The 19,915-nt window shown below is 38.7% G+C and overlaps 1 protein-coding gene across 2 annotated transcripts; it reads left to right on the top strand.

Moving 5' to 3' along the window:
• The first annotated feature begins 2,205 nt into the window (after positions 1 to 2,205).
• On the top strand, positions 2,206 to 11,513 carry MED21 (mediator complex subunit 21). Of its 2 annotated transcripts, XR_015768835.1 has the most exons (5): positions 2,206 to 2,306; positions 6,297 to 6,411; positions 6,963 to 7,063; positions 7,855 to 8,100; positions 9,605 to 11,513. XR_015768835.1 is itself a non-coding variant. In XM_028113322.2 (4 exons), exons 1-4 carry the CDS (start codon positions 2,265 to 2,267, stop codon positions 8,029 to 8,031), a joined length of 435 nt encoding a protein of 144 aa, XP_027969123.1. In that variant the 5' UTR covers positions 2,206 to 2,264; the 3' UTR covers positions 8,032 to 9,598. The 2 variants fall into 2 exon arrangements, 1 of the variants encoding a protein (XP_027969123.1); XM_028113322.2 differs by lacking the exon at positions 9,605 to 11,513 and having other exon boundaries at positions 7,855 to 9,598.
• The last annotated feature ends 8,402 nt before the right edge of the window (positions 11,514 to 19,915 follow it).

Here is a 19,915-nt window from a genome sequence, read left to right on the forward strand (position 1 = left end):
CTTTCATCTCATTCTTAAAAGTGTCCATGGCCAGAAGGGTCTTAAGAAGCCCGGGAAAACCAAGGGTTCAGGGACCATGGATGAAAAATCTGATTTCACTCAGAATATTATTGGGAGAGACGGCTGGATCTGTTCTCTGGAGACAGATTATTGTGACCCTTGAAAACCAGGCAGAAATGGCTGTACACCAGCCTGAGGTCTCAGCAGAGCTACTGAAGACCTTTAAGAAGATAATGACAGGACAAAAGCTGTGTCATAACATGATTTGTCTTCAAGTGGCTCCTCTCCGCCAGGTGCCCAAGTTCTCTTCAATCAGGCAAAACAGTATTCTCTTTATGGGCTCTCTCATTCATCCCTCTATATCTAACCGGGCACCAACCCATGCTAACATTTCCTTCAAAACAAACCTTTCTTCTTCTCTTATCAGAGTTAACACCCTAGTCTAGGCCTAACCCATTTCATTCTTGGAACTGCAAAGCCCTTCTCCCAATGAACCCCTGGCTTATTCACCTTTGCAAACCCAGCACCTAACACATTCTTGGTAGTTGGCAAGCACTCAATAAGGTATACTCTCACCTGAGGATGGGAAGAGAGAGTCACAAGATTACCCCATATTATGATTAAAACAAATTAGAGTTATCTCTCATTAATTCCATTATGGGGGGGGTGCCTCACCTGGAGAGGTTCCTAATTAGGTCCCAGCAGATATGTAGATTGGGGATTAAGGGGAAGGAGTGGTGGAGCAGAAGTAGAGCTTCCCTGCTAGTGTTGGGGTAAATCTGACAAGCTGAGTTTTCAGTGGATAATTCCCCCACCTTCCCCCAACCCTAGTAGGGTAATCAGGAATAATCACCCAGAGAAGAAGGGTATATGAGATGAGTTTGTCCCAAGTCCACGAACTAGTCATTTGCTGATCCAGGCTCATTTCTTGCCACCCTGTCCCAGGCTTTAACTTTCCTTAGATACCAAGTTTCTTTTCTTTTCTTTCTTTTTTTTTAAAGTAATTTCTACGCCCAACCTGGGGCTCAAACTCAGGACCAGGAGATCAGGCGTCACATGATCCACTCACTGAACCAGGCAGATACAAGTTTCTATTATCTTCCTTCACACCTAAACCCTCAACAGGTCTCAAGGTTAAGTCTAAATTGCACATCCTATCTGTTTAAAAATTGTCCCTTTTTCTACCTACACATAAGGCTCATTTTCCAGGAACCTTCTTTCTCCCAACTACACACTGAACTACTTTCCACGAACCCTCTTCTGTTCTTCACACTGAGTTCTTCGCTGTCAAAGGAACGAGATTCTTATCAGTTACCTACACTCACACCTTACCTCTGAACTCCAAATGGCTCTTCTGCCACTCACCTTTGCCCACAGAAACCTTCCTTTTCTAACCATTCTCTTCTTACACAGTCAATACAGCTCGATTTAGTACTTAATTTTTCGGATGCTCTCCATCCCATGTGTGTCAGCTTCCCCAGCACACCCACATTCAGAATTAAAGCACGCACCCAGTCTCCACTTGGGAGGACCGCCCAAAAGCAACAGAGGAGGCATCCTAACGCAGCCAAGACTGCCTGGTGAATTTTAATTTGGATCTGTTGAAGTTAAAATCGGTATTGCGACCCCCAACTATTCTTGAGTTGCCCGCTGTGTGTTATGTGGTCCACCTGGAAATCCAATGTAACAATGCTTCAAGGCAATGTTTATTTTTTTTTTAAGATTTTATTTATTTGATAGAGACACAGAGAGAGAGAGGGAACACAAGCAGGGAGAGGGAGAAGCAGGCTTCCCGCGGAGCAGGGAGCCCTATGCGGGGCTCGATCCCAGGACTCTGGGATCATGACCTGAGCGAAAGGCAGACGCTTAACGACTGAGCCACCCAGGCGCCCCACAAGACAATGTTTAAACGTGAATATAAGGGAGGGTCGGGAAAATTACTTTTAAAACCGCAGAATCTAACAATCTCTGTAAAATGTTTAACACCCAAAAACCTCGAGAACAGTACGCTGGATCCAAAAAACGAACGGAGTCGGAAAAACCGCTAAGTTACTCAAAATACGCGCAGCAGAGCTCCTTGGCTGGTAGAGCGAACCTAAATAAAGCCTTGGAAAAGTCCCACCCTCCCTCTTCTCGCCAGGCGTGGAGTTCCACTGACTCCACCCCTTCCAAGAACGCTGCCGTATGATTGGCCACGACGCGTCCTGAAGCTGCCTAATCGCGTACGAGCAGCTGCCTTAGCCTCCTTGGCTTGCAGGAGGAACATGGCGGACCGGCTCACACAGCTGCAGGACGCGGTGAACTCGGTGAGCAATTTCGCTCTATTGGTCTCTGTCTTCCCCTTTCCTGAGGTAAAACAAGAGAGGAAAAGGGGCCCGAGAAAAACACCCGTAAGTGGAGAAGCGGACTAAGGCAGGGCTTGGGCAAAAAGCGCTGGTGGCGGCGGGAGGCGGCGCGGCGTCCTGGGAGGTTTGAGGCCGGCTGCCGGCTTTGCGGAGAGCTGAGGGAGGGAGCAGCCTCTTTCGCCTGAAAAGTAGAGGATCTCTATCAGGACACTTAGGCGTCACGGTCCTGTCCTGTTCTCTGGGGACATTTTTATCTTATTGTCAGTAGTGCTTATGGGATCGTTTCTCTGTCGGGAGTAAGGGGAGAAGAAGCGGAAGCTTCTTTTTCCCTTATCAGTGTTAAAGACGTGGAAGAGAAACTGGGCTCTTGATGATTGGAGCTTTTTCGTTAAATGTCAGCCGAGGGTATTCCTTCCCCTGGACTTTCAGGTTGAGGTTAGAGTGATGGTGAGGTGAGAAGTTTTGTTTCATCTTAGTTGGTTCCTATAGACAAAGGGTTTCGTTCCGTCTCTTGGCGCTCTCTAGCATAAATCAGTTTGGGGAAAACTGACATCTTTATGAGAGTGAATCTTCTAATCCTTGTGTATGTTCCCGTTTATTTAAGTCGTCTTTAATGTGTCTCAAAAAGTCTATTTCCTGTTAAGGGCCCCCTTACTTTGATCCTTCTTATTATTTTTCCTTTTATGCCTAACTGGAAAGTATACGCAAACTAAAGGATTCATATAATCATTACCATTAACAGTTAAAGAGTTTCCCATTAGTAGTTACATTTCTCATTGTCATTCTATTTATAATTTGATGTCCCAGGCAAAAGGTATAGAGAGAATATGTTGACTGGAAAAATCTTAAGTATCTGGTCCCTTGCCAATTTTTTCACACTGGAGGCTAAGAAGTTAGGATTCTTATTGTTGCATCAATCTTTGTTCACTTCAAGGTATGAATCTACTTGTGAAAAACTGATCTACTCTGTAAATAAGACCTTTTAGGACTGACTGAGAGGGCTAGCCCCTAAATGTTGATGAATTCACTAAGATAAATTCTACTTTATGGTGACTTGCCTGGGCTGCCAGCCAACTTCCCTCTGGGAGATATTCCTTTGAGGCTTTTCAGAATCAAATTGTAATGATGCTGCTGGGTAGAAATGTTATTTTAGGAGAAATGTTGCATATTCACACATCTTCTTGTAACCAGAAAGATAGTAGGAGAAAGTGAACATGGCCTTAACTCCAGGGTAAGCATGCTGATAATTGGATTTTGGAGAGAAACCTCTAGGTTAACTAGTATGAATGCCTACTGTGTCTGTAAGCACTATCATGTTTACAGAGAAATACTCCTTAAGGAGTTCACAGTCTCATTAGAAAGATGTCATATACTCAAGAGACATTTAAATAATGTAAAAGTAGTATTTGGTTAGGTAGTTTTAATGAATCAAGTGTCTTCAACTGTAAGTGCTGAGATAAATTGGAATATAGAGTGATAAGAATTAAAATAGAGGAAATCTTAGCATTGATCTGAATTATAATTATTTGTAAAAGTATTAAAATAACATTTGTTTTACCCTCTTGAGAACTCCATGAGGGCAGAAACTATGTCTTATACACTGTATCGCTATGTTTATATACAATGCTTGTCATAGAGTTTTATTTTTGATAAGTTATTTGTTGAATAAATGGATTTTGAGAGCTTTTGAAGAACACAACTGATAGCCGCAGTGTTGAGTATTTGTGCATGTGTGTTTTCTCTATTCCTCAAAACAATGGTGTAATGTGAAAGTGTTCCCAATTAAAAAATGAAAAATCCTGCTCAGGTTACTAGAACCAGAATTGGAATCCACATTTGTACAGCTTCAGAGCACTTACTGCTGCTCCATTACAAGTAGCAAAATGTGAACAACACAGTATAGTCAGGAATGAATTTATCACTAGTTAGGTATATATGAAGGATTAGTAGAAAATGAATAAGTAGAGTTGAGTTAGATTATTGAAAGCTTTGAAATAGCCTGAAGAGTTGGAGATTAATCTCAAAGGCCAAGTTGGGGCGAGCTCAAATTTTTTTTTAAAGGTTTATTTATTTGAGAGAGAGAGAGAGAGAGGGTGCACACGAGTGGGAGGGGCAGAGGGAGAGGGAGAGAATCTTGAGCAGATTCTGCACACAGCCCAACACAGGGCTTGGTCCCACAACCCTGAGATAACTACCTGAGCCAAAACCAAGAGTTGGACACTTCACCAACTGTGCCACCCAGGCGCCCCTGAGCTCAAAATTTTTTTAGGCAGGGTAAAATAACAGTGAACTAGAAAACAATAAGGAGGCTGTTGTAATAATTACATTGTGAGATAATTGAACTAACACAGTGGCAATGACGATAGAAGGAAAAGGGAAAAGAAGGATTTGAATATGAAAGGAAAGTGAGTGAAGTTGGACTGGCTAATAACTAGGAGATTATGAATACAAATTAGATAGTAAACAAAGGAAACAGTTGATTTTGAGTTCTGTCATTTAAATAATGGCAGAGAAACTTAGTGGAAATGGTCATTCACTGATTTGAGGAAGTGAGGTTCAAGAGATCAGGACTCTGGAGGGAAGCTGGTTGGGAGGATAGGAGTCTTAAGTTTGCTGATTGTAAGGAATTGGTATTCTCGGTCTTCAGAACTGCTTAAGGAATACTTTTAGAGCGGTGGGAATTTACAACTTGAGTCATGGAGAAAAACATTTCCAAATACTTGAGGTGGAGTCCTTTTTTTTTTTTTAATTGAGGTATAATTGAGATAGAACATTAGTTTCAGGTGTACCACATAATGATTCAGTGTTTGTGTATATTGTGAAACGATCACAATAAGTCTAGTTAATATGTCACCATACTGTAGTTACAAAGTTAAAATATTTTTCTTTTGATGAGACCTTCTAAGATTTACTCTTAGCAACTTTCAAAAATATAGCACAGTATTAACTGTAGTCACCATACTGTACATTATATCCCCATGACTTACTTATTTTATAACTGAAAGGTTGTACTTTTTGACCCCCTTCACCCTTTTTGCCCACCTTAACCCCACCTCACCTCTGATAACCACTAGTCTGTCCTCTGTGTGTGAGCTCAGTTTTTGTTTTGTTTAGATTCCACATATAGGTAACATCACGTAGTATTTGTCTTTCTCTGACTTATTTCATTTAGCATAATGCCCACAAATGGCAAGATTTGTCACATTCATGTCACAAATGGCAAGATTTCCCTCCCCCTTTTTTAATGGCTGAATAATGTTCCTGTGTGTGTGTGTGTGTGTGTGTGTGTGTGTGTGTGTGTGTACCACAGTTTCTTTATTCATTCATCCATCAATGGCCTTTTTAAAGATTGTATGTATTTATTCATGAGAGACAGAGAGAGAGAGAGAGGCGGAGGGAGAAGCAGGCTCCCCGCGGAGCAGGGAGCCTGATGCGGGACTGGATCCTGGCCTTAAGACTTCTTAAGGTGGAGTCTTTTCCACACTGTTTCTTTATACTTGTAACTACTTTAGTCTCAAAAAAAAAAAAAAGGACAGTGTACTTTGTATATGAGTTACACATTTTAAAATTTATCCTAGGGCCATACTTTTATTGGCCAGTCATATTTGCTCTTTCCTACCCACCCCCCCCAAAAAATCCTTACTTATGCTTGTAACAAATACTGGCATATATTTCTCTTATCATTCTATTACCTTGGGAAGAAAACAAAGATTATCTTGTATTTCCTTTTAACTGTTTCAAGTATGTTGATACCAAACCTCATTTCTTTGCATGATTAAAACATTTAATCATTGTTAATAATAATTGGCTAATTTTATCCAAAATTATTCCTGTTCTATTCCCTTGCTCAGAGATCATTATTATAGAAACTTATTTTTGTTGCTATTACTGATAAAATCCTGAAAACTGATAAATCCTTTCTAACTCTGACATGTTTTCTTCGGCCTCAAGCTTGCAGATCAGTTTTGTAATGCCATTGGAGTGTTGCAGCAGTGTGGTCCTCCTGCTTCTTTTAGTAATATTCAGACAGCAATTAACAAAGATCAGCCTGCTAATCCTACAGAAGGTAAATAGATTTTCTTGGCTTCTCTTAGTTTGACCATCATATATATTACTTGTAATCCTTTAAAATTAAATTTGAGAAATGTAGCTTACTTATGGCTTTCTTACACTTTTGTTGTTTGAGAATATTACTGCAAGTTTTGTTATAAAAGAAATGAATTTGTTACAGTCAATTTACATAACATCTCATAATTCCATTCATGTCAGATAACAGATTGTTACTCCTTTAGAGATGAATTTGTATGAATTTAGCTGAATTTCACTTGAGGGACCTTAATAAGGAAGTCATCCCATTTACAGATTTCTTTATTCGATTGACTGGCATATTGTCCTAAAAAATGAAATAATTATGTTTACTTCCCAATTTGAGTTAATAGTAAGGCTAATTCTCAAGCATGTAATAGGATTGGTGTGTTAAAATTACATTTTAATCATTCAAAGCCTAGTACAGAAAAAGTTTATGAACTTTCCCGGTTTCATTAGCTTCAAATTTAACTTCTTTTTCTGAAAACTTGACATTTCCTAATACTCTGAATGAGTGATATCTTTCCTTAGAATATGCCCAGCTTTTTGCAGCACTGATTGCACGAACAGCAAAAGACATTGATGTTTTGATAGATTCATTACCCAGTGAAGAATCTACAGCTGCTTTACAGGTAAAATCTTTTTTCCTTTGAGAAATTTGCTAGTAGAGAATTTTGATTAAAGGAGATAGATTTTTTTTTTTTTTTAATAATTTCTACCCCCAACATGGGGCTTAAACTCATGATCCCAGGATTAAGAGTCACACGCTCCTCTGACTGAGCCAGCTAGGTGCCCGAAAGGAGATTTAATACCTTTTGTTATGGCATTCAAAGTTTCATTATGATTAAGTTTTATTTATTTACTTAGTTATTTTAAAGATTTTATTTTTAAGTAATCTCTACACCCAACATGGGGCTCGAACTCACAACCCCCGGATCAAGAGTCGCATGCTCCACTGACTGAGCCAGCCAGGTGCCCCAAGATTAAATTTTAAAATTGAAGTTTTATTAATTGTACTGTAGTCTATTAAAGACCATGCTGTGTATATATGGTTGTCCAATTTTGAGCTATAAGGAAACTTCTATTTTTCTCAGTTTGGCTCTTTTCCTAGCAAAGAATGAGAGGAGGGTGGTATTCTGGGTGTGGAGTAGAATAGTAGCGTCCAAAAGCAGTGTGGAGGAGAGTCACATGTAGACATCCAGAGATCTCTAATTGAAAATTCATTCTTTTAAATAATTCATACAGGGAAAACTCTTAAAAGTTATCTGATTTTAGAATTTCTGACACAGAAATCTATTGTAATGGTTTGAGAGTCATCCAGATTTAGAAATAAATACTTCTATAGTTTTTTTTTCTTCTCAACTCTTACTAATCTCCAAGTTTTTCATTTCTCAAAAGATTTTTTAATTTGTGTCTTACAAAGGCTGCTAGCTTGTATAAGCTGGAAGAAGAAAACCACGAAGCTGCTACATGTCTGGAGGATGTTGTTTATCGAGGGGACATGCTTCTGGAAAAGATACAAAGTGCACTTGCTGATATTGCGCAGTCACAACTGAAGACAAGGAGTGGTACCCATAGCCAGTCTCTTCCAGACTCATAGTACCAGTATATACCATGTGGCTGAGAAAACTATTTCAGTGCCATTGAGAATTCTGCATCAAATTTAGATGTAAGCCTTACCAACAGTTACAGAAACATTAAGCACTATGACACGTTACCTTTTTAGCTATTTTTAATAGTCTTCTATTTTCACTCTTGATAAGTAGGCCTCTAAAATTGCGATTGAACCAGCTTTAAACCATCATTATACCATCATTTTTTATTATCGAAATGAGGCAAATGTTGCATTAATGGTTATAATATAATTAAACAGATGTACTTTAAAATTCTGTTGTGACATTTCTATCTTTATTTTATCAAATTTCTACAGTCTTTTTTGTAAATCAAAACATCCCTCAAGCCAGAGGAGAGATGGTAAGTGTAGAGATATGGGACATTTCAATTTAGGCTGGTGTCCTTCTGCCTCTTCAGAGGTGACATTATATATGTTTGGAGCAAGGAAAGTTTCTGAAACCATGTTGCTTTTGAGAAACAGAGGATTATGGGGTACCTGGGTAGCTCAGTCAGTTAGGTGTCTGACTTCAGGTTGTGTTCCTGGGGATCACATGATCCCTGCTCAGCTGGGAGCCTGCTTCTCTCTCTCCCTCTGCCTGTCACTGCCCCTGGTTGTGTGCTCTCTTTCTCTTTTTCTTTCTGTCTGTGTCAAATAAATAAATAAAATCTTTAAAAAAAGAAAAAGAAACAGAGGGCTAGTGTGGCTGGATGAGAGATAAGATCACTTTTCTGGAAACATTCCTCTTTTTCCAGAACCTCATACCCATGCTACTTCATCTCCACATGTGTTTCTACTAAGAAATCATCTTCTCTATCTGTAGAATTCCTGTGCTATTTTGAGAGGATTTTTCTTCATCCTGAACTATCCTTTCCCATATCTTTTGACCTGCTTTTTTCATTCTTCTTGATTTGCCTTGTGAAGTATGTTCTGAGAGTCATCGATTCCTTCTCATCCTTTTTATTTATCTGAAGTTTCTGTCTTCTGATTTGTTAACCTTTGAATCTTTATTCCTGCATTCTAATCTGACCAGAACATAATTCAACATCAGTTACTTTAATTCATTTTCTACATTCCACCTTATTTTGTTACTGCTAACATTTGTGTCAGTATTCTCAAGTATGATTGTGTGTGTACTCAACTCTTCTCTTTGAATCCTCTGATTATTTCCACAAGAATGCTGGAGTTGAAATGTATTCTACATTGTAACTACTTCTGTCTCCTGAGGCTACGTTTTTCTGAATATCCTGAGCTACATTTCCTATGATCTGTTGCTACTATCCGGAGTTTAAAGATTTTGGAGTTTAAGAAAGTGCAAGAACAATAGTCTGAGATTCTGCCCGTTATTCCCATCATAATCAAGCTCTTCCACAGTTCTCAAAAAATACTGCTTAGGGGCACATTTTAACTCCAGAATACAATTTATATAGAGTCATTGATTTTTAAAGTAATATTAAATGTTATCTATACTAATAGATACTTAAGATGTTGGCTTATTCTATCTGGCATCACTTAAAATGCGTTTTATTTGTTTAAGATTTTTTTATTTTTAATTTTTCAGGCTTGAGCTCACAACCCTGAAATCAAGAGTCACATGCTCTACCGACTGAGCCAGCCAGGCACCCCATGAGTAATCATGCTTTCTTTTTTACATTTTGTTTTATTTAAGTAATCTCTACACCTAACACTAGGCTTGAACTCACAACCTCAAAATCAAGAGGCACACAAGTCCTCTGACTGAGACAGGTACCCGTTTAAAATGAATTTTATTTTTATTTTTTTTAAAAGATCTTATTTATTTATTTGAGAGCGAGAGAGTGAGTGAGAGAGAGCACAAGCCAGGAGTGGGGAGGGGGGGAGAGGCAGAGGGAGAAGCAGACTCTGAGCAGGGAGCCTGCCACAGGGCTTCATCCCAGGACCCTGGGATCATGACCTGAGCAGAAGGCAGATGTTTAACTGACTGAGCCACCCAAGCGCCCCATAAAATGAATTTTATTTTTAAATACTAGCATGAGATAGAAGATAACTCACAAAAGAAAGTAATATTCAAAGTACTGAGCAATACAATTAGCCCCAAGAGAGAAGTACAAAAAGTTTATAGCCTTAAGCTGGTAGACTACTGTTATCCTTACCTGAGATTATTTTATATTTGAAATTGCCTGTTGTTTCCTAGTTTAAGGTGTTATAGAAAAAGGACAATACACATTCTGAAATATTCATAAAGATTATATAACATAATTCATAAAGACTGTATATAACAGCTTCTCTTAGCCATCATTTTGTGGACATGGCTGTTGGATGAGGAAGTCCTAAAAGCGGAAATGGATGTATGGGCAGTGATCGTTTTGCTACCTGGTACACGGCTTTGGGAGGACAGAAGACAATGGATGTCTGTGTCTTTCATCTCCTGATTCCTCCCTCCCTTCCCTTCTACCCAGATCTAAGTTGTTTTAAGGAGAAACCTCATTAAAGATGGGGCTATGGTCTCTCTCTTCCCAAAGGACCATAGACTCTATATCCCTGTTGGAATTTTCTGGAGGATTAAGGAAAGAAGGGACACAACCCTTCATGGCTTTGTTGGATGTGGGTGCCCAAGTGACTGTCATACTTGGTCTAGTGGGGAGAAGGGACAGGCAAATTCAACTTTGGGTCTAGGCAAAGTAACCAGTGAGGACATTAAATATAACTTTATTGCTAAATATAACTTCGAGGCGGAGCTGGTAATACTGTGGTCATGGGTTCTACTGTGAATGTATTATTGGAATAGACATCCTATACACTTCCTGTAATTTCTATAATTCCTCACACAAATGCCAGAGATGATACTCCCATTTAGGATATGCTAAAGGTAGAGAGGTAGTCGTGTGACGTGTAAAACAATCCCCAACCCATCTACTCTGTCCTTTGTCCTTTTGCACTTCATAAAATGCCTGGCAACTGACAACACTGCTCCTGGAAAACAGTTAAGGTCCTCCATCCTACTGTATTCCTGGCAATGGCTTACTGCAGAGAACCACCTTTCCCTGTATGACTTTGTTCTCATGTGACGAAGCTAGACCTAGACCTCCAAATTCCCATTCTTTGTCTCATAAATGGTTAGTTGAACTGTTTGTCCCTACAGACCAATCTGGACAAAATGCCCTAAAATGACCTGATCAGACTTTAGGCTTCTCCCCTCACAAACCCCTGAATTTTAATCCACCCTCAGTCAACCTGCACTGGAATGTGGAATAGTATCTCCTCAGTGACACCGCCTGAAAATTAACTGACCACTAAAAAAGACTTTTACCAATCAACTGTCCCATTATATCACCTGCTCATCTCCTTCACACTCGGATTTTTCTATCATGGTTTACATATTCTTTTCTATTAAAGTTATTTTCCACCTGATCTTTGAGACAGTTGGAGATCTTATGGTCAGAGTGTTCTCATTGCCGCAATATTTTCCAATAAAGTTTTTCTGTACCTAAGTCTGGATCTGTTTTTACTTGATACCACTTGTATAGGAAAAAAACCCTCATCTTTCTCATCACATACCCCCAGGGGCTAAAGCTGGGGCAAAGTGGGCTGAGGCACTCATTGTGAAGTAATAAGAAATCTCTCAGAACATCTTATGTATACATTTAGGATAAAATTCATAAGGAAAATATTAATAGTAAATACTAAAAACCCAACCTTAAGAAGTGTAAATAACTCAGGGATGAAAGAAGAAATTACAATGGAGATTAGGACATAATTCAGAACTTAATGAAAATATTATGCATAAAAATGTGGGGCATGCAAAGGAGGCGAACTTGCAGCATAATAAATCATTAGTCAAGATGTCTTCAGCGTCTGAGCCTCCCAGCTTTAAAAAGAAACCACCCAAAGAGACAGACTTTCGAAACTCAAGGCTCAGAGGTCCATACAAAAACCTTATTTTGAGTTGTGAATCCAGAGCTCTTCATTAATCCTAACAAACCTGTAATGGCTTTTGGATTCACGTAGCTTACATTGGTTATCTACAACCAGCACAAGAGAAAACAAAGAACCTCTCTGGAGCTATTGACAGTGAGGGACACATCTATGAGGAGGAAAACATGGATTACTTCGTACTGCAGTGGAACTTTTTTTTTTAGGATTTTTTTTATTGTTATCTTAATCACCATACATTACATCATTAGTTTTTGATGTAGTGTTCCATGATTCATTGTTTGTGCATAACACCCAGCGCTCCACGCAGAATGTGCCATATTTAATACCCATCACCAGGCTAACCCATTCCCCCACCCCCTGCAGTGGAACTTTTTTGAGGGCTCTGAAATCTTCAGATGAGAGACAGTGTGCAGTGTCATGCTTCTTGTTCTAGAATACGTTGATGAGGAAAGAAGGTAGCAGTTGCAACCAGGCCACTAGAGTAAATTTCATCCTTGCAGAGCTGCAGCCCTTGCCCCACTCTCCACAACAAGAGCTTCTCAGTATTTTTCTTAAGTCCTTGCATAAACGTGCAATGAGAATGGAAGTCTTTTTTGTTAATTATTAAGTTCTATATAATAAAAGTATCCAGTGCTGTTAAAACAGAAAAACTTGTGGCATTCTTCTAAGCATTTAGGAGAAAATGCAAGTATTACCTTCCTTATATTAGGGAAAAAGGCTGATAATTCATGAGCTAAGCTTCCAATTGAAAGAAGGAAGGAAATAATGAAAGCAGCAGAAGAAATAAAACAACCATACCATGAGAAAATAAGGAAAGCCCAAAGTCAGGCTTGAAAAAGTAATGAAATTGACAGCTTAGGCAAGTTTGGTCAAGGAAAAAAAATGATGTAAATAAACAATATGAAGAGTTAAAAAGTCATATACATTGATTTTTAAAATACTTTTTAAACAAAAATTTTATTTATTAGGGCGCACATGAACCTGCACAAGCAGGGGGTAGGGACAAAGGGAGAGGGAGAAGCAGACTCCCCGGAGAACAGGGAGCCCAAGGTAGGACTCAGTTCCAGGACCCAGAGGTGACCCTAGCTGAAGGCAGACGCTTAACTGAGCCACTATGGCGCCTGCACTGATTTTAAAATATTGAGAAAATTTGAGTAATGTTATGCCAATAAATTTCAAAATTTTTGATAAATAGGGCATATTCCTAGACAATAATGTAGCAAATAGGCTCAAGGAGATATATAAATCATGGTCATATAACCTTTATAAAATTTTAGTCAAAAGTCTTCACAAATAAAGCACTAAGTCTAGAGATTAGTTTTCTTAAACATTCAGAAAAATTCTAATTTCACACAAAATAAAGCTCATTACCAAAATTTCACGGAAAATACAGAAATGATAACCAATCCTGCTCATGAATATGAAAAACTATTAGCAAATTAAAAGCCATTAGGTATTAAAAATTGAATATGTCACAAATTTATGTTTAGTCCCAGGGATACATGGCAATTTTTATAAATTACTTTGTATTTTTATGAATGATAAGATGCCCACAATTTTTTTTCTTGATTGTATCTTAAATTGGAATATTCAGTGGGTGGTTGTTTTTTCCTTCCTCATTGGAACATATAATGGTATGTTTTACAATTGCTAGAATCTTTGATTAAAAATAGTAATTTGCGCAGTAGGTTAAAATCAGAATCATGTGATCATGTAACTTGATAAAATTCAACATCTATTTATGAAAAAGGCTTTTGGCAAAGGAGAAACAAAAAATTTTTAAATATAAAGGGTATCTTACAAAATACAGTGAGCATCATCTTGAAAGTTCAAATGTATTTCCTTTCAGTTTGAGAACAAGACAAGGATGACTGCTATAAATATTATCTACTCATCTTTGGCTGATAGTCCTAACCAATATATCTAAGCATGAGAAGGAAATAAAAATTATAAGATAAAAAAAGGAAAAAATTCTTATTATTTAAAGATGAAATAATAACCTGGAGAGAAAATCAAGAGGATTCCATAGATATATTTTGGAATGGTTGTTGAATATAAAAACAATGTGCAACCCATCAGCCACAAATAGTAGGAAAAAATACTTTTTTTAAAAAAGATTTTATTTATTTGAGAGTCAGCATGAGATAGAGAAAGCATGAGCAGGGGGAGCAGCAGAGGGAGAAGCAGACTCCCTGCTGAGCAGGGAGCCAGATATGGGACTCAATCCCAGGACCGTGGGATCATGATGTGAACTAAAGGCAGACACCCTACTGAGCCACCCAGGAACCCCAGAAAAAAATACTTTTAAAAAATATTTTCCAGGGCCACCTGGGTGGTGCAGTCTGTTAAGTGTCCAACTCTTGTTTTGGGCTCAGGTCATGATCTCAGGGTCATGGGATGGAGCCCCTGTCGGGCTCTAAGCTCAGCACAGAGTCTCCTTGAAATTCTCTCTCCTTCTCCCTCTGCCCCTCCCGCTTGTTCTCTCTCTCTCAATAAATAAATAAAACCTTAAAAATTTTTTTCCATAGTATCAAAAATGATGTTTCAAGGAATAAGTACAACTCAAATGTAAGAAAAATTGAAAAAATTCTAAAACAATTTTAAAAACTGAAAAACAGTAATACTATCTTATATGGAACAGAAGAGTCAATATTGTAAATACGACAATTTTCCTTAACAGACTCATATAAATACAATTTTAACTAGGCTTCCAACTGAGATTTCTGTGGAAATTGACAAGTTATTTCTAAAATTTATTGAAAGTACAAAATGTCAGTAGATATCAAGATACTCGTGACGAAAGATAACATAATGACAGAGCTTGCTTTAATAGTAATTAACACAGGGGCACCTGGGTGGCTCAGCTGGTTAAGTGTCTGCCTTCGGCTCAGGTCATGATCCCAGGGTCCTGAGAATGAGCACGGCATCAGGCTCCCTGCTCACAGGGGAGTCTGCTCCTCTCCCTCTCTCTCTCCCTCTGAGGCTTTCTCGCTCTATCTCAAATAAATAAAATATTTTAAAAAATAGTAATTAACACAGCATATTAGTACAGGGATAGACAAATAGACCAATGGAAGAGAACGGAGATATCTAACAGAAATCCACACAGGAAAATTTGATTTTGACAGAGATGATGCTATAAATCACTGGGGAAAGAATAGAAATGGTGCTGGAACATTGGTTATGTCTATGCCATATATTAAAGTCAATGACTATGCGGTTTCTTTTTGGGGTGATGAAAGTGTTCTGAAATTAGTCATGATAGCTCTGTGAATATACTAAAGACACTGAATTGTATACTGTAAGAAGATTAATTTTATAGTATGTGAATTATATCTTAATAAAACCATTATTTAAAAAATCCATGCCAGGTGGATTAAAAACATATGTGAAGGACAAATACCTAAAATGTTTTAGAATACATTGTTAGGAAAATATTTTTATGACTTCAGGATAGGAAAGCATTTTTAAAAATAGATACAGAAAGTTCACATCATAAAGGAAAATAACCCAAAAATTACAATAAGCAATATGTGTCAGACACTGTTTCAAACGTACATATATTAACCAATTTAGAGAAGGTTAAATTGAACTGCATTAAAATTTAGACCTTCTGTTCATCAGAAGACTCCATAAAGAGAGTGAAAATGCAAGCTCAACTTGGAAGCAGTTATTTGCAGCACTTGTAACTGCACAAAGGGTTAGTATCTAGAATAGATAAAACCCTCCTATGAAATCAGAATCAATAGGAAAAAGATGAACAATCCATTAGAAAAATTGCAAAATAGTCATTTCATAGTAGAGAAATGGCCATTAAAGAAACAGAAATCCTCCACCTCATTGGTAATCAGAGAAATTTGAATCTGGTTTTCTAGGTCTTTAGGAAGGTTTGCTTTTCAAGGTAGGAAGACAAGCATACTTATTTTTTAATTTAATACTTTGCTAGCTTGATTTATGAACTTTATACATTTGGATATGTTGTCCATAGATTTCCATGTATTCTTGAACAGGGCTACATGTATTCAGGGCAGGCCTATAAATGTATGTTTATATAACTTAAAGAAAAGCAAGTTGATTCCAAAGACAAAATTTACGGCTGTGACTAATCTCTGGTGAGGGGAAAGGAATGCCATTAGGGAAGAGCACAGAGGAAGTTTTTAGGTAATATAATGATATTCCTGAACTGAGAGGTATGTATTTAATAAAACAATATTTATTGCAAACTATATTTATTTTCTTTCTTTCTTTCTTTCTTTTTAGAGAAAGAGAGAGCAAGAGAACAAGTGCCAGCAGGTGGGGAGGGGCAGAGGGAGAGAGGGAATCTTTTTTTAAAAATTTTTTATTGTTATGTTAATCACCATACATTACATCATTAGTTTTTGATGTAGTGTTCCATGATTCATTGTTTGTGCATAACACCCAGTGCTCCATGCAGAACGTGCCCTCTTTAATACCCATCACCAGGCTAACCCATCCTCCCACCCCCTTCCCCTCTAGAACCCTCAGTTTGTTTTTCAGAGTCCATCATCTCTCATGGTTCATCTCCCCCTGTGATTCCCCCCTTCATTCTTCCCCTCCTGCTATCTTTTTTTTTTCTTAACATATGTTGCATTATTTGTTTCAGAAGTACAGATCTGTGATTCAACAGTCTTGCACAATTCACAGTGCTCACCAGAGCACATACCCTCCCCAATGTCTATCACCCAGCCACCCCATCCCTCCCACCCCCCCCACTCCAGCAACCCTCAGTTTGTTTCCTGAGATTAAGAATTCCTCATATCAGTGAGGTCATATGATACATGTCTTTCTCTGATTGACTTATTTCGCTCAGCATAGCGCCCTCCAGTTCCATCCACATCTTTGCAAATGGCAAGATCTCATTCCTTTTGATGGCTGCATAATATTCCATTGTATATATATACCACATCTTCTTTATCCATTCATCTGTCGATGGACATCTTGGCTTTTTCCACAGTTTGGCTATTGTGGACATTGCTGCTATAGACATTGGGGTGCACGTACCCCTCCGGATCCCTACATTTGTATCTTTGGGGTAAATACCCAGTAGTGCAATTGCTGGATCATATGGTAGCTCTATTTTCAACTTTTTGAGGAACCTCCATACTGTTTTCCAGAGTGGTTGCACCAGGGGAGGGAGGGAATCTTAAGCAGGCTCCATGCCCAGTGTGAACTCACATGATGCTCAGTCTCATGACCCTGAGATCATGACCTGAGCTGACATCAGGAGTTGGATGCTTAACCAATTCAGCCACCCAGGCGCCCCTGATGCAAACTATATCTAAAGGTCATGTTTTCAATAATAAGGTATAAAGCAGCATAATATATTGTTTTCATCTGTGTTTGAATTTAGGCAAAACTTGTTTGCTCTTAGCTATTACAGATACTGTTGGAAGAGGCTGTTCAATCTTCCTCCACATGTCTGACTCACATTCTGTCTGCCATATTCCTTCTCAAAAGTTCAACAGTAGGTAGAATTTAGAGAGATAAACTTATAAACTTCCTGTTACCATGTTCCTGCTCCTTATCCAGTCTCTGCCTATTTAGGGTTCTCATTTTTTTTTTTCTTTCTGGTTGCTGAAGGAAGGCCTCAGATAGGAGGAAAAACTCCATTAAGGCCCTGATGCTGCAGGTTGGAGCTTCTGAGACCAAACAGCAACACTTCACCACAAGAGGGCAGTTTGACCCTGACTTTTGGTTCTATTCACGAAGTAGTTGGATAGGGTATTTTGTGACCCAGAGGGATACCTGGGATTTATCTAGTTTGGTAGCAGTAGCCACATGTGTGTGTTCGTGTGTGTGTGTGTTGTGTGTGTGTGTTAGACAGGGCGCACATTAAAAATCTGCTACATCCTAGCTGAAGGGCAGCCCTATATGGCAAAGCAATGTAAAAACTGCTTAAAGCACTGCCACCTACTAGCCGTGTGACCTTGGGCAGGTTACCTGTGTCTCAGCACAACTGTAAAATATATTTTATATTATATATAAGGATAATATTACTAATTACCTCGTGAGATTGTTATCAAGAGTAAATGAATTTATATATGTGCAGTAGTCCAGCATCATCCTCTAGGACATACATGGTTTTTGTAGGAGCCAGACTAGTGAATTATATAAGGATGTGGTAGATCACAGTCCTTGGATTCTTCATGTCTTTAAGGGTGGCTTTATTTATTTATTTATTTATTTTTAAAGATTTTATTTATTTATTCATGAGACACAGAGAGACACACACACAGAGAGAGAGGCAGGTTCCCCATGGAGCAGGGACCCCGATGCAGGACTCGATCCCAGGACCCCGGGATCATGACCTGAGCCGAAGGCAGAAGCTTAACCAACTGAGCCACCCAGGCGCCCTTTAAGGGTGGCTTTAATTTCTGCCATAGTTCCAGGCAATATTGTTTTTTTATTTACAATATTTATAATGACATTTTATAATATTTTTTCAAATTTTTACAATATTTGTTTTTATTTATAATATCGCATTGTTTTTAATTTACTATCTGGGCCAAGGTAGAGTGGGAGGGACAGTTTCAGAGTTTCCATTGGCTTTTCCCACTTCCAAAGCTCTTATGCTATGGGCTGAAAAACTAACGTGGGAGTCCTGCTCACTATAAAGTTTAGTGATGGGGAAAATGATCACTGGATGAATCATGGAACCGATGAACCTACTATGTGTGAGATCTTGGCCAGGACACCATTTATTATTTATTATTAACTTCCCCAACAGGGGGACCATCATAATGCTTTGGATTCTCAGGTATTAATGTCAAATCAGATCCTAGAGCCAACATTCCTCAAGATGCCTTGGTATTTCTCTTTCCCTTGTATACAGTGACCTGAATAAATGCCCATAGGTCCCTTTGGGGTAGGTCTGAGAGAATTATCTAAACGTTTGCTATGGTGTTGTATGGTTTTCTCATGGGAACTCCACATAAAATCAACGGGTTCTGAACCTGAAAGGGGGTTCAGGCTTGGAAATAGGGAAGAGACCATGACTTTCTATTGAGACAGGTGCTCTCAGGAGTTTAATCATCCATCCTTGTTTTCTTTTGATTGTATTGACTGAGCAATGCTGACTATCTCTCTTGCCCTTAAGGACCTGTGCTCTCTTAACAATCTCTATAGCTCTCTGAGTCAGGGTCCCCATTACTAGCCACCCTGACTTTGCAGCTCATTATGATAATTGAGCCCACCTTTCTTCTGAGAGTTAAGCACTGCCACATGGTCTGTGTTTTTAGGGATCCTATCATTCCCATTCTGTCAAGTAGCCCAGTGTGGTGCCATTGTCTCCTACCATCAGCCTTGGCCACTGGTGAGCTAGCTCTGGTGTGCTAGCTCTTCTCAGCTCTTACAAGAGCTGACTGTTACATTTTTTAGGAATATTATAAGCCAGTTGTTAAACAGAAGATGTTAAATGTTATAGGACAGGAGAATGATCCTATATTGATAGACTCTTTCTTGTCCAACTTTATGTTCTATCTTCTTGATTCGATACCCTCCTGTCATGTCCCAGTCCCATACATATTTTCTCAGCTCCTGCCAGTACACCTTTGTTAGATCCTATAGCACCTTCTCCTCCTCAGCAGGGCTTGCTGTGTCAGATTGTGATTGATGCTAGGTTATTACCTGGTAGCTGGGATATGAGGTATGGTTATATCCTGTACAAAGGTGGATGGGGATGGCATTTGTCCTGCAAAGCAGAGATTCTGCATCACCTTCCAGGACTAGGTAAAGCTAGCTTTCAATGGGGAGGAGTTTGAGGATTTAAGATTTTTGAGTGCTTAAACCATAAAGTCCCTATTCTAAGTCTTAGGGTCACTCCTTCCTAATCAATGCCCCGACCTTGGTAAAGTTGACTTGCCTGGGTTGAGAATCAAATATTTCTGGAGCTTCACTTATCTTATAATTAAAGGCTGAATCTGATTTTCACCTTCTT

This window comes from Eumetopias jubatus, unplaced genomic scaffold (genome assembly GCF_037043125.1).
Source record: "Eumetopias jubatus isolate StellerSeaLion01/CBP00866 unplaced genomic scaffold, mEumJub1_p1.0 scaffold_8, whole genome shotgun sequence".
NCBI classification, from domain to species: Eukaryota; Metazoa; Chordata; class Mammalia; order Carnivora; family Otariidae; genus Eumetopias; species Eumetopias jubatus.

Excerpts from the sequence above, each read along its gene's own strand:
- MED21 (XM_028113322.2), top strand. The coding sequence starts at position 2,265 with ATGGCGGACCGGCTCACACAGCTGCAGGACGCGGTGAACTCG. Across the intron at positions 6,412-6,962 it reads GCCTGCTAATCCTACAGAAG|AATATGCCCAGCTTTTTGCA; the intron begins GTAAATAGATTT and ends ATCTTTCCTTAG. Across the intron at positions 7,064-7,854 it reads AATCTACAGCTGCTTTACAG|GCTGCTAGCTTGTATAAGCT; the intron begins GTAAAATCTTTT and ends TGTCTTACAAAG.